The sequence below is a fragment of the Engraulis encrasicolus genome, chromosome 23 (assembly GCF_034702125.1).
Source record: "Engraulis encrasicolus isolate BLACKSEA-1 chromosome 23, IST_EnEncr_1.0, whole genome shotgun sequence".
In the NCBI taxonomy this organism is placed as follows: Eukaryota; Metazoa; Chordata; class Actinopteri; order Clupeiformes; family Engraulidae; genus Engraulis; species Engraulis encrasicolus.
In genome coordinates this window covers 9,085,293-9,098,078 of record NC_085879.1, presented here as the reverse complement: position 1 = coordinate 9,098,078, position 12,786 = coordinate 9,085,293, and the positions used below count along the sequence as shown (strand labels likewise).

Genomic DNA, 12,786 nt, shown 5'->3' with positions numbered 1-12,786 from the left:
AAATGCACCCCCAGGAGTCAGCTACCCCTATACAGTCAGATAAGGACAGGAAACCACACAAGAGACTGTGGCTGCAGACTTACCACGTGAGTGCATAGGGGCGGTACACAGGGGGGGTAGAGGGGGGTGAGGAGAGGATGAAAGACAGAATGAAAGAGAGAGAGAGAGAGAGAGAGGGAGAGGCGAACAGAAAGGAGGAGTGTAAAAAGAGGGAAACTGTGCTCTGACTGGTTGTGGCACAACAGAAGTTGGCTCACTAGCCGGAACAGTGTGCTCCTTATCAACTCGCAGTCTTTCTCTCTCTCCTTCTCTCTGCCTCCCACTCCCTCTATCTCTGTCTCTCTCTCTTTGACGTGTCCCTCTCTCACTCTCATTCTTTCTGTGACTCTCTCTCTCTCTCTTTCTCTCTCTCTCTCTCTCTCTCTCTCTCTCTCTCTCTCTCTCTCTCTCTCTCTTTTTCTCTCTCTCTCTCACTCTTTGTCAGTGAAGGAGTTGGCAAAAAAGGGGCAGGATTCACATGCCACAGGTTTACTGACAGTCAACACAGCGAGACCGAGCCACTTGTGTGAGACTGTAGCACTGAGTGAGTGTGTGTGTGTGTGTGTGTAAGTGCGTGTGTGTGTTGTTTGTGTATAGGCAGATTGTGTGTAGCTGGCGTGTCAAAGAAAGAAATACAATTTGGAACTTTTGTAGGCTAGTCACACTGCAGTTTGCATGTGTTTGTTGGTGAGAGACGGAGCATATGGGTTTTGTGAGAGTAAGCTGTGTGTGAGGGGTGTGTGTGTGTGTGTGTGTGTGTGTGTGTGTGTGTGTGCATGCAGCAGGTGGGTGAGTGTGGGTGTTTGTGAGTGTGGTTGTGAGAGCGCGGCTGTTTGTGTTGTGTGTGCGTGTGTGTGTGTTTTTATACATGTGTGTTTAAGAGAGTAAAATGTCGAAACGCGCGGGGAGTTCACCCTCCTATGGCTCTGGGTGCGAGGTGGTCCAGAATGGGAATGGGACGAGCAGCAGTACTAAGGTGCCCCCCGAGGGCAAGGTGGAGCCCCCCAAGGACAAGGTGGAACTCAAGAAGAAGGTGACGTTGCTCCGGGGGATCTCCATCATCATCGGCACCATCATCGGAGCGGGAATTTTCATCTCGCCCAAGGGGATCCTCAAGCACTCGGGAAGCGTGGGAATGTCGCTGGTGGTGTGGATCGCCTGTGGAGTGCTGTCTTTGTTTGGTGAGAGGCACACTGCTGTTATACACTACACACACACACATGTACATACGTATACATGGACGTCACCATGCACGCACATGCACGCACACACACGCACGCACTCGCACGCACGCGCGCACACACACACACACACACACACACGCACCAGGGCTTGACATTAACTTTTTCATCCACCGGCCACTGTGGCTAGTAGTTTCCCCGAGTCGCTAGCCATTCAGGTATTCCACTAGCCACACACTTTAAATTGTTTTTGCTTTCTTTATCATGATAGTGTACGTCTTACCTCAGAAGATGAGGTGCTAAAGCAAGATAAGTGTTAAGCTTAAGCTTTCTGCATGGAAGTATAGAAACTCAAGAGTTACTGAGCTTTTTCCTGAACTTAAATACAAACAATTGATACACAAGGGGCAAACAACAGAATATAGGCTACTATGACGCGCATGTCATACCAAGGAATAAGCTGCCAGCCAAATTGGCTAGTGACACTGAAGGTATTACTAGCCACAGCCAAGTTTTACCAGCATTTGGCCGGTTGGCAGGTGCCAGTGTCAAGCCCTGACACACACACTATACTGTAAAGACAGCAAAAGCATGTTAGCGTTCTTCCTCCAGCTCCCCCACCTGCAGTTCTGTTGCTGTGTTATGATGTGTCGAAACACTTGTGCTTTGTGTTATTCTTTTGTCATCTTCACAGCCATGTCTGTTTCCCACCATAGCACCGTTGGGAGAAACACAAACACAGTCACTACACCTAACGTTAGCAATGTTTGTCTTTGGTGGTTGGTGGTTTGCCCATGCTCACATTACAGAAACAAGCTCTGAGTTCCTGTCGTAATATGTCATTCAGTTATATACTACAGAGAAGAACAGCAAAAAAAGAAAAGCTTTTATTTTGTCCTCGGGGCAAGTACTTTCAGTTGTTATGTGTGGAGAAGGTGGTGTGTTATCTGATGAATGGGGAAACGAGCCAGCCGGCATTGCATGCCCATCCACAGCTGGCAGTCTGTCTGAGGAGGAAGTGGTTTCGCTAGTTTGAGACGTTGCACACACTGTGTGCTCATAAGGGCTGGCAGGGAAATTGCTCTACGATCATTTGTGATATGAAGCGAAACAGGTTTTAAAAACATGCAGTCAGATCAGATGCACATGGAGAGGGAGAGAGAGAGAGAGAGAGAGAGAGAGAGAGAGAGAGAGAGAGAGAGAGAGAGACTTTCAACTAACACAAACACACACACACACACACACACACACACACACACACACACACACACACACACACACACACACACACACACACACACACACACACACACACACACACACACACACTTCACATATTCCGATGACACACTTGCATGCACCCACTCTGTAGAGTAAAGTGGTTACAGAGAGGTCAGTTGAGTGGACCAACATGTAATAACTTGAGGTTGGAGGTTGCTCTTATGTAGCTGTGTACCTGTGCGTCTCATCTGCTACTCAGATGCTCCAAAATGGCCACTTGAGTTTCCAGTTACCCGCCATTAGTAACACTCCTTAGTCCTGTAAGAAGCCGGCACCGTATGAAACTCAATATCCCACTGAGGGCCCTCAGTGAGTGTCTGGTTCAAAGGAGCAGTGTTTGTTGTTGTGTTATGCTTTTTGAACGCGCTTGCTGTACAAGCGATATTTTCAATTACTGTGCAGAAGAAAGCCAGGTCATTCATAGAGGGTATGTGCATAGCCTTGAGAACACATAGTAGAGCTCAGCATTACTTCATTGCATACACATTTTTTTCATTGTTAACACACATGTGTTTATGTGTGTATGTGCATGCACGATGGTAGTTGAGTGAGTGAATGAGTGTGTGTGTGTGTGTGTGTGTGTGTGTGTGTGTGTGTGTGTGTGTGTGTGTGTGTGTGTGTGTGTGTGTGTGTGTGTGTGTGTGTGTGTGTGTGTGTGTGTGTGTGTGTGTGTGTGTGTGCGTGTGCGTGTGCGTGTGCGTGTGTGTGTGCGTGTGCTTGTGTTGTGTGTGTGTGATTCAAAATTCAGACATAGTTACTGTTACAACCTTCCCCTAGAAACACCATGTAGGCTTACAATGCATCTCACGCCGAATTACACAAAAACGACAACTCACCACAAATCCAGTCTACCTTATCATTCAGTAGAATTGGAAAAAAGGAGAAAAAAAATACTTTTACAAATCGGTCATGTGAAAGAATGTTTTGAAAATGTGACATTTTGTAGGAGGTCATGGTGGGTGTTCAGCTTTCAGGGACAATGCAAAGCTGACTTTTATGAGACCATTCATTGTAATAGTTTACAAAAGAGTACAGGACGTTCACACACATGGGCTAGTAGGGACACGTCAAGGCCTTAACATTATTCCTTCTTAAACCACCTTTCCCCCTCATATTTGTTTTTTTTCCAGCCTCTATGCAATTCTCCTGATTTTTTGTTCATCACCTCATCATCTCTTTCTCTCTCCCTGCACATTCAATTCAAAAGTGCTTTATTGGGCCAACAAATATCTCAACATCCTTTATAGCCAAAACAGTTACAACACAAGGGGTGCATTTATTGAGACCATAGTTGCTAACTAAGTTGGCTACTTCGTTGTTTGCAATGCAACTTCCCATTGACAACTACCCAAGTTGCAAACTGGCTAACAACTATGCTTTTGAGAAACGCTTTCTAATAACTACTTTCTCACTGTCTTTTTGCCCTTCTGCCACTTATATTTCTTATTTTTCTCATCATTGTTTGTCTCTGCCCCTCTCTCTTCCCTCTTCCTCCATCTTGTCTTGTGCAATAGGTGCGCTATCGTATGCAGAGTTGGGCACCTGCATCCAGAAGTCTGGTGGCCACTACATCTACATTCTGGAGACGTTCGGGCCGTTCATGGCTTTTGTGCGTCTTTGGGCTGACCTGATCGCAATAAGGTACATAAGGCCGTCTTCAGCCCCGACCCACTGGGTTTTCTTTAGCAGTATAGGAGTTGTTTTCCCCAGCGGTAAATGAAAGCTACATGGTCTTTCATTCTTCTCTCTGTCTCTGTCTCTGTCTCTGTCTCTGTCTCTCTCTCTCTCTCTCTCTCTCTCTCTCTCTCTCTCTCTCTCTCTCTCTCTCTCTCTCTCTCTCTGTGTTTGTTTGTGTGAGAGTGTTAGCGGGAGCCTGCATGCGTGCATGCACATGTGTGTGTTGTGTGTGTGCATGCGTGCATGTATGTGTGTGTCCACATTGTGTATATAGCCCAACAGTGTATGTGTGCCTTTGCGATATGCAAGGGATTTAGGCTGAATCTCAGTAGACAGTGTCAAAATGAATGGATTTGCGCCTGCCACATTCCTGAGATTAGCTGCAGTTATTGAATGGTTTAGCTTTCCAGGAAAAGGACAGTCAGAGGCATCCAAGTGGATCGGGAATCTCATAGCCGCGCCACTTTGTGCACTAAAGAATCAATGGATTGATGTATGCTGTAGGTGTGTTCAGCGTACCTTTATTATTTTGTTCTGCTTCTGTCTTTCTTTCCCTCCCCCTTCTACACACACGCACGCACACACACACACACACACACACACACACACACACACACACACACACACACACACACACACACACACACACACACACACACACACACAAATGCATATACACACAAACGCACAAACACCTGCGCGCGAACACACGCACGCACGCACGCACGCACGCACACACACACACACACACACACACACACACACACACACACACACACACACACACACACACACACACACACACACACACACACACACACACCCTCCCTCCCTCTGTTAGGCCTGCAGGTTTGGCAGTGATTTCTTTGGCATTTGGACGCTACATACTAGAGCCTATCTTCACACCCTGTGGAGTTCCAGAGATTGCAATCAAACTGGCCACTTCCATCGGCATAAGTAGGTCTATAAAGCGCACCAACTTACGGTAACTTCCTGAAAGATGTGCTTTTTTTGTGCAGAGTGCCTCTAGCTCGAATTATTCTTCACAATACTGACGAAATACCAATCGGCACAGCCAAGCAAAAAAAAAAAAAAAGTAAAATGGCAGACCTTTGCAGAAAATTCTGCATTGTAGGATAACATCTGGACTGAACTGAGCAGATTTTATTTACTTTAATCAGAAAATATTCACCATTGAATTTTAATGTCTTCAAGGGTAGTTTTGTTCAATAATAGTGCCCAAGGACATCTTTTTTGAGTGCTGCAATTGTGGCTCAATTCTTTTTCAACAGGCCAAGTATGAAAAAATGAAACACTTTTCTGTTTGTTATTAAAATAATGCCTGGAGCACATGTGCTTGATTTTTGCTCAAGCTTAGATTTCAATGCAGCCATTGTATTGGCACATTCCAGAGGACTAACTACTATTTTCTGTCTTTGATTTCTGCTTGCATTAATACATTTAAATGTTCTGTGTGTGTGTGTGTGTGTGTGTGTGTGTGTGTGTGTGTGTGTGTGTGTGTGTGTGTGTGTGTGTGTGTGTGTGTGTATGTGTGTGTGTGTGTGTGTGTGTGTGTGTGTGTGGTGTGTGTGTGTGTGTGTGTGTGTGTGTGTGTGTGTGGTGTGTGTGTGTGTGTGTGTGTGTGTGTGTGTGTGTGTGTGTGTGTGTGTGTGTGTGTGTGTGTGTGTGTGTGTGTGTGTGTGTGTGTGTGTGTGTGTCTGTGTCTGTGTCTGTGTCTGTGTGTGTTCTCTCAGCATCCGTGATGTACCTTAACTCCATGAGCGTGACCTGGACGGCGAGGATACAGATCTTCCTCACGGGCTGCAAGCTGCTGGCCATGGCCATCATCATCCTCCCTGGCTTTTATCAGCTCTGCAAAGGTGGGAGTGCTTATCTCTCTGGGAAGAGGAAGAGGGGGTCACACCGCGGTCAGCATTAGGGCCCACAACATATTTTCACAGATGTCTTTTCACACCATGGCCTTAGTGTAGCAAGGTAGTATAGCTCTTAACACAAAGTTCATAGTTTGGTGACTGTTTTGTCATCATTAGTCATCACTATTTGTCATCATTTACAACATAGGTGACAGATAGATTGATAGACTGCAGAATGAGAGATATATTGCAGTGTTTCCTGCAGAGCATTTGTTAGTCAAAGTAGGTGAGGAGCCAGTATCACAATCAAGGAACTATCATGATTGGAAAGGCTACTGTATGTTGTCAGTCTTATTTTTAATTGTTTAAAGACAACATGAACCCCAAAATATATCAGATGCTACATTTTTTATAAAACAGCTTCAGATATTACACTCACAAAACAAAATCTCTATCTTCCCAGGGGAACTAGTCAAGTGTGTTTTTAACATCCAGATATACTGTACGTATAGCCAAAGATTCTCTATTCTGCGTTTAAACCGTCTCTGGTATAGCTTATCAACATCCAGACAGATCAGTATTATAAATGTTATAAAGTGATACCAAGCTTCGGACTTTCAATTCAAACTTTGGCTGGTGAATCATGATTGATAAAGTAAAGTCATGATTAATTAAATGAGTGACCGAAATGCACTGTTTGCCATTTGATTAGTATCATACTGTAAGTTAGGCATATGGGATATGTTTGCTGCAGGATACACACGAGAGTATTGCCATGCGTATTTTATGTCAATTTTACAGTAGGCCTATGTGTGTTAGAACAACTGACACAAGATATGTAGATGCATATGTTGCAATTTCGACACAAAAACGAGGGGCGATCTTCCAAACTTCCATGTTGAGGTGGAGCCAAACAATGGTGGAAAGTAGTAATGAGAGCCCCGTTGGCTATCTGTCCCCGATGATATTGTGCATAGTGCTCTGGTAGCTCTATAGCAAGTATTTGTACTTGTTCGCAAGTCGTTGTACACATTCTTTAAATTAAACTAAATTACAGCAATTACAGTTTTTTGATGGTATTTTGATAAAGGGGCTGCGTTTTAGTTCAAGTCAGTTAGAGAGCAGAATTTGAATCAAGGAAATCAACCTTGGGATTGAGCACCAAATCACATTTAAGCTGTGCAGGTTCTCTTTGTTATTGCGCTCTTATGTGCACAATTTTTGTTCCATTAGAGATTGCCATGATTGGCAAGAAAACGTACTCCAAACTGCAGGAACGGCGCAACATTAAGTCTCTCCTCTCCTCTGTCTCCCTCCTACCTTCTCTTAAGCATGCCTTCTTCTCCCTTCATCTCAAGTGCTCTTCTCTCCATTATCGTCATTATAAACCACTTCCTTCACAAAACAAGAACGAGCTGTAATAACCAGCAGCCCGAGTCATAAAATGCTCTCAAAGTACATACTGACACAGCCACAATATGTCTATATTTTTGTATCTGTTCTATCCACAGGAGAAACCCAGAACTTTCAGAATGCCTTCCAGCTGGAGAGTGTTCATCTGACTGGTCTGCCTCTGGCCTTCTACTCTGGGATGTACGCCTATGCCGGCTGGTGAGGAAGGACTTCCTATCTTGGCACACAGAGTCCACTGTTCAGTTCTGGTTCAGTTCACTCACAGTAATAGTGCTATCATGCACGACGTATGCCCTCCATTCAATACATTCAATATTGCTTGGTATCAGCAGAGGAGTGAGTGAGATATGTACCTTTACTGTAAATACACAGCACTCCACAGCACACACAGCACTCCACAGCACACAAGTGCACACCGCACACAATACAATTGCATTTATGCCTCACCCGTGCAAGGCTGCAGCCCCCAATGGCGCCACAAGGGAGCAGTGCGGCGGGACGGAACCGTACTCGGCGTACCTCAGTCATGGAGGAGGATGGGGGAGCGCGCTGGTTAATTACTCCCCCCACCAACCTGGCGGGTCAGGAGTAGGGTGCATCAAATGCCCCTCGAAAATGAAAACTTCGCAATATCCCACTCTGCTCTTGCAGTATTGTTCCTTTGCACTATGATAACTCCCTTGTAAATTTCTAGGAAATTGTATTGATGTTAAAGGGTGGCACAATAGGCTTGACATTTTGAATGGTAGTAAATTGGCATTTTTAGCTAAATCTGTGCAAAGTGTATGTTGAGACTGTTTTGATCATAAACAGTAAGGACAGTCATTTGGAAGAATGTTCCAGTTGTCTTTCCACTTCACCAGGACATCAAAAACCCCAAAAATGGCTATATAATGGATACATGGGTGTTCGCACATGGGAAAGTGCAAAGGGAACTGGAGCATTCTTCCAAATGACCCTCTTTACTAGTTTTGACCAAAATAGTGTAAAAACACACCTTTCAAGGATTTTGCTAAAATAGCCCATCCACTGCGATTGAAAATTTCAAGCATATTGTGCCACCCTTTAACATTAACCAAGCTTACTAAGATTTTACACCAGCATTATGTTAATCTAAAGGAACAATTTGGAAAAGCAGAGCAGGCTTTTCAAACGTTGGTGCGTTTGATGCACCCTAGTCAGGAGTCGGACCAGCAACCTTTGGGCTACAAGTCTGACGCCCTAACCGCTTACCCATGACTGCCCTATAAAAGATCATGTGATAATGAGATAATGACAAGATCACAGGAATCATGTCATCTGTCCCTCTGTTCACAGGTTTTACTTGAATTTCGTCACGGAGGAGGTGGAGAACCCAGAGAGGTAGGTCTTTATAGCCTTCATATAAGCTTCATTACCTTTATGCTTCATTTCATGTTAAAATGATTGGATCTGCATTTGCGTAGTCAGAAGTGTCTGGTCATTACATAGGTGATAGTCTTGCATGTACTGTATACTGTAAGCAAGATTCTGTTGGAGAAAAGCAGGTCAGTAGCCTGGTTTGCCTGGCAAAGACCTTCAAACATTCAGTGCAGTAACTATGTCAACTGTTATATGCTCCATGAGCAAGATGTGTGGTGGCATGAAGTGATCTTCATTTAGTACAGTGCACTATGTCTTCTGCTATATTAGAACGCTCTTACACTGCATATTCGGTTTTGCTGTGAGCACTTGCTTTCTATATGGTATTCTCCGTTTTGGTGTGTGGTGGTCATCAGCAACTAAATTGCCTGTCCCTTGCCACCTCTGACATGTAATAACAGGCCAGATTTAGTGTTTATCTCCTCTAACTCTTCCTCTTGATTGGTTAGGACAGTGCCTCTGGCTATCTGCATCTCCATGGCGATAGTGACGTGCTGTTACGTGTTGACCAACGTGGCGTACTTCGCTGTCATGAGTGCAGAGGAGCTGCTGGCATCGGATGCAGTTGCTGTGGTGAGAAGGCTTTACTTAACCTATTTTCATTACATATTTTTATTACAGTAAATAGTAGATTCAAGATTACAGCAGAAATGGCCATAAAAGGGCAAGGGCTTCTGTCAAATGTTACTTAATACAACTCTAATTTAGATATGACATTACATACATATTATGTCTGAGAGCCAAAAAAGAAATAAAGAAAATTGTGCTAAAATGAATCAAAACACATTACACATTAATTTTTTCAGGTAGAAAGAGAAATTACAATTTGTGAAGTCGTTAACATTCATTGTACTCACTAAAGCAGAAGGATTTGGGAAATGGAAAACTAGGGAGAGGGAAGGAGGGAGGGAGAGAGAGGGAGAGAGAGAGAGGGGGGGGGAAGAGAGAAGAGAGCAGACACAGACAACAAAGGATAGGAAGAAAGGGAAAACTGATATCCCCTTTCTTTTCGTTGATGCTTTTCAAAATTGATACTTATGCACCTGCAGGGCACTCTATGGGATTCTAACACCCCATTAGTTTGCTGTTATTAGTTGTCTGTTTATAGTAGTAAACTACACCGCAAAAAGGGCCCTTTCGATTGCATTTTTTATTGCATGTGCTGATGCAATTGAACTCTCCCAAATCGAGTTTTATGTGCTTCTGAAATTGGACACTTGCAAATCTAGTTTTAGGGAGGAACATCAGACGATTCCGCACAATCGAGAAGAGGCCCTCTTTTTTCTCTTTAAGGCCGCATTTTATTTCCCTAACATTATGCCTTAACCCCCACACCCCCTGCAAGCACACCCAGACACCCACCTAGCCTCCATCAGTAGACACACATCATCTGTCTCGTGGGGAACGTTCCATAAGCCCCCATGTCCGCCCCCACCCCTTTCCTCTCCTCTCCTCTCTCCTCTGTCCTCCTTTCCTCTCCATGCCTAACTCTATTTGGTGAGTGGGTGTGAATGATCAGTGATGGCCGTTCCCTTGGCCACTTTAAACCTCACTTAGCCCATCATCATTACCTCTACTCTGAGCTGGCACCTTCCCTCTGCTTTTCTCTCTCTCTCTCTCTCTCTCTCTCTCTCTCTCTCTCTCTCTCTCTCTCTCTCTCTCTCTCTCTCTCTCTCTCTCTCTCTCTCTCTCTCTCTCTCTCTCTCCCCCTCTCCTATCTCTCCCTCTCCTATCTCTCACTTTCCACTCTCCCCAAAATAAATGTAATTTAATGCATACCTCCCTCTTTCCCCCCTTTTCTAAATGGTTCCCAGCTCTCAGAGAGTAATCATATTTCCGTCAGTGCAGATGACAGGCCCTGAATAACAGTGAGGGTGGTAGGTGAGGCGAGGGGAGGGGAGGCGAGGCGAGGGGAGGCGAGGCGAGGCGGGCAGCAGCGCTGGATGCTAGTAGCGGTGGTGGGTTTGTCTGGGTGTGCTGTGCTGCCATAGGAGCAAGGCAGGCTGAAAGGTTCCTCATCCGATTAGGGCACCTTGATGGAGTCATCGCTGAGCTTTACGGATTTATTTCCTTTCTCCGGGAGGCGAGCGGGGCCGGCTGGCTGGTCCACGCTGTGCTGGGGGAGCGGGCTGGGGGGGGGATTGGGGCTATCAGACGGAGCAGGCCGCCTGGCCTTTGAGGCTCTGATTGGTGGAGGTTTTTTTTGGAGTGCCTTCCCTGGAGCTAAAGAGCTGATGACTTGGTTTTATGATGATATGATCCATTTACTTACATCTCTTCATCTCACCCCTGACAGCCTCCCCTGCTTCCACTACTCACTCACTCGCTTTCACACTTTTAAACTTTGAAAACAGTCTGAACTTACTTCTCTGCTTATGTGTTTTATTTGAACTGTATAGTCTGAGATTGTCCTCAAAATAAATTCTGCACTTGTTGTCTGTCTGTCTCTCTCTCTCTCTCTCTCTCTCTCTCTCTGTCTCTCCAGTCTCCTGACCGATTTCTCTCTTTCTGACTTTCAGACCTTTGCTGAGCGGCTGATGGGGAACTTCTCGGTAGTGGTGCCCATATTTGTGGCCCTCTCCTGCTTCGGCTCCATGAATGGATGCCTGTTTGCCTTCTCCAGGTGGGTGCTACAGTAGTCTGACCACTATCTGTCCCAATTCAGACCCAGTTCATATTCCATAATCTACCAGTGCACCTGACCTGCCCTGAGATTGATTTATGTATCTGCAAATACCGGTATCTCATAGGTCATCCCACTACTTACTCCAACTTATTCCTAAGCCAAACACTAGTACTTTGGGCCCTAGAAAAGAATACGGTCGGATGTTAGATTCTGTGATGGCCCACTCTTAGTTCAGATTCTTGTTATTTAATTTCACCTCACTATATACCACACTGACACGATGCCATTTCTCAAAATCATATTCGGCCTTCTTGTGTCTGTTTTAGTAAAACAAGGCCTGTTAGATTACACAGCTCAGGGCCTCTCTTAACCTCCCAAATGGCTCAGTAAATTACTGCTCAAAACACTGTTTTATGCTTCCGAGTGTGGTAAAAGGCGCAGATGCCCATCCATATGTTACTGGTGTAAACAGAGGTGCAGCCTCAAACCCCTCTGACAGTCATCTTCAGCAGCAGCATCTGCTGGCGGAGTTCTCCTGACTCCAGAAGAACGGCACCTCCACAGATGCTTATTACACCGGGTTAATGTTTCGCTTTGTTTGCTTGACAAGTAGGCCTACCTCTCGTTCTCTCCTCCTCCCTGCTCATTTTCTCTTCTCTTGTCTTGTTTCTGCTTCTCCCACGGCCATACCTGTTTTACAATTATGCTTCTCTTACTTTTCCTCCACATCACAGATGTGAAAAATAGAAATATTGTGCAGTTTTGTGCCTAAACAGCTGATGCTCTTTGTTTTTCCCACATATTGCAATTGATTATGTCTTCGTTTAGTGGCTTTGGATTAAAAGTGTCTGCTACAGGTAAATGTTAGGTCGTGTATAGTAATATAATGTAGTGTAATGTCATTAATTTTATTGTTCTTCCAGAATGTTCTATGTGGCTTCTCGTGAGGGGCATCTACCTGAGGTGCTGTCTATGATCCACATACGAAGACATACGCCCCTGCCTGCAGTCATCATTCTGGTAAGAGCAAGTGTCTGATCAAAAGAGTGAATGAGAACGAACAAAGCGCACACACATCAACGCACCCCTTTCATTCCGCCCATTCCCCTCACTGTTTGCTGGAAAAGCTGAAAGGTGCAGCATGTAACATATTTAGTAGTTTACCGTATTTCCAGAATTCATACTGCTCATTCACAATCGTTACCTTTCTCACAAATATTTACCACCACCATCAAATTCATTCATTCAAAGTATTCATTATGATGAGAAATTTGCACTTTTCATACATGTCTGC

The 12,786-nt window shown here is 44.8% G+C and overlaps 1 protein-coding gene across 1 annotated transcript in view; it reads left to right on the top strand.

Moving 5' to 3' along the window:
- The first annotated feature begins 452 nt into the window (after window positions 1-452).
- Window positions 453-12,786, top strand: part of slc7a11 (solute carrier family 7 member 11) — a 16,505-nt gene continuing 4,171 nt past the window's right edge. Inside the window, exons 1-9 of the mRNA XM_063190279.1 lie at window positions 453-1,220; window positions 4,016-4,142; window positions 5,020-5,135; window positions 5,933-6,058; window positions 7,564-7,663; window positions 8,783-8,827; window positions 9,316-9,439; window positions 11,386-11,489; window positions 12,416-12,512. Of these exons, the coding sequence (XP_063046349.1) occupies window positions 929-1,220; window positions 4,016-4,142; window positions 5,020-5,135; window positions 5,933-6,058; window positions 7,564-7,663; window positions 8,783-8,827; window positions 9,316-9,439; window positions 11,386-11,489; window positions 12,416-12,512 (1,131 nt within the window). The 5' untranslated portion in view covers window positions 453-928. The remainder of the gene's footprint in view (window positions 1,221-4,015; window positions 4,143-5,019; window positions 5,136-5,932; window positions 6,059-7,563; window positions 7,664-8,782; window positions 8,828-9,315; window positions 9,440-11,385; window positions 11,490-12,415; window positions 12,513-12,786) is intronic.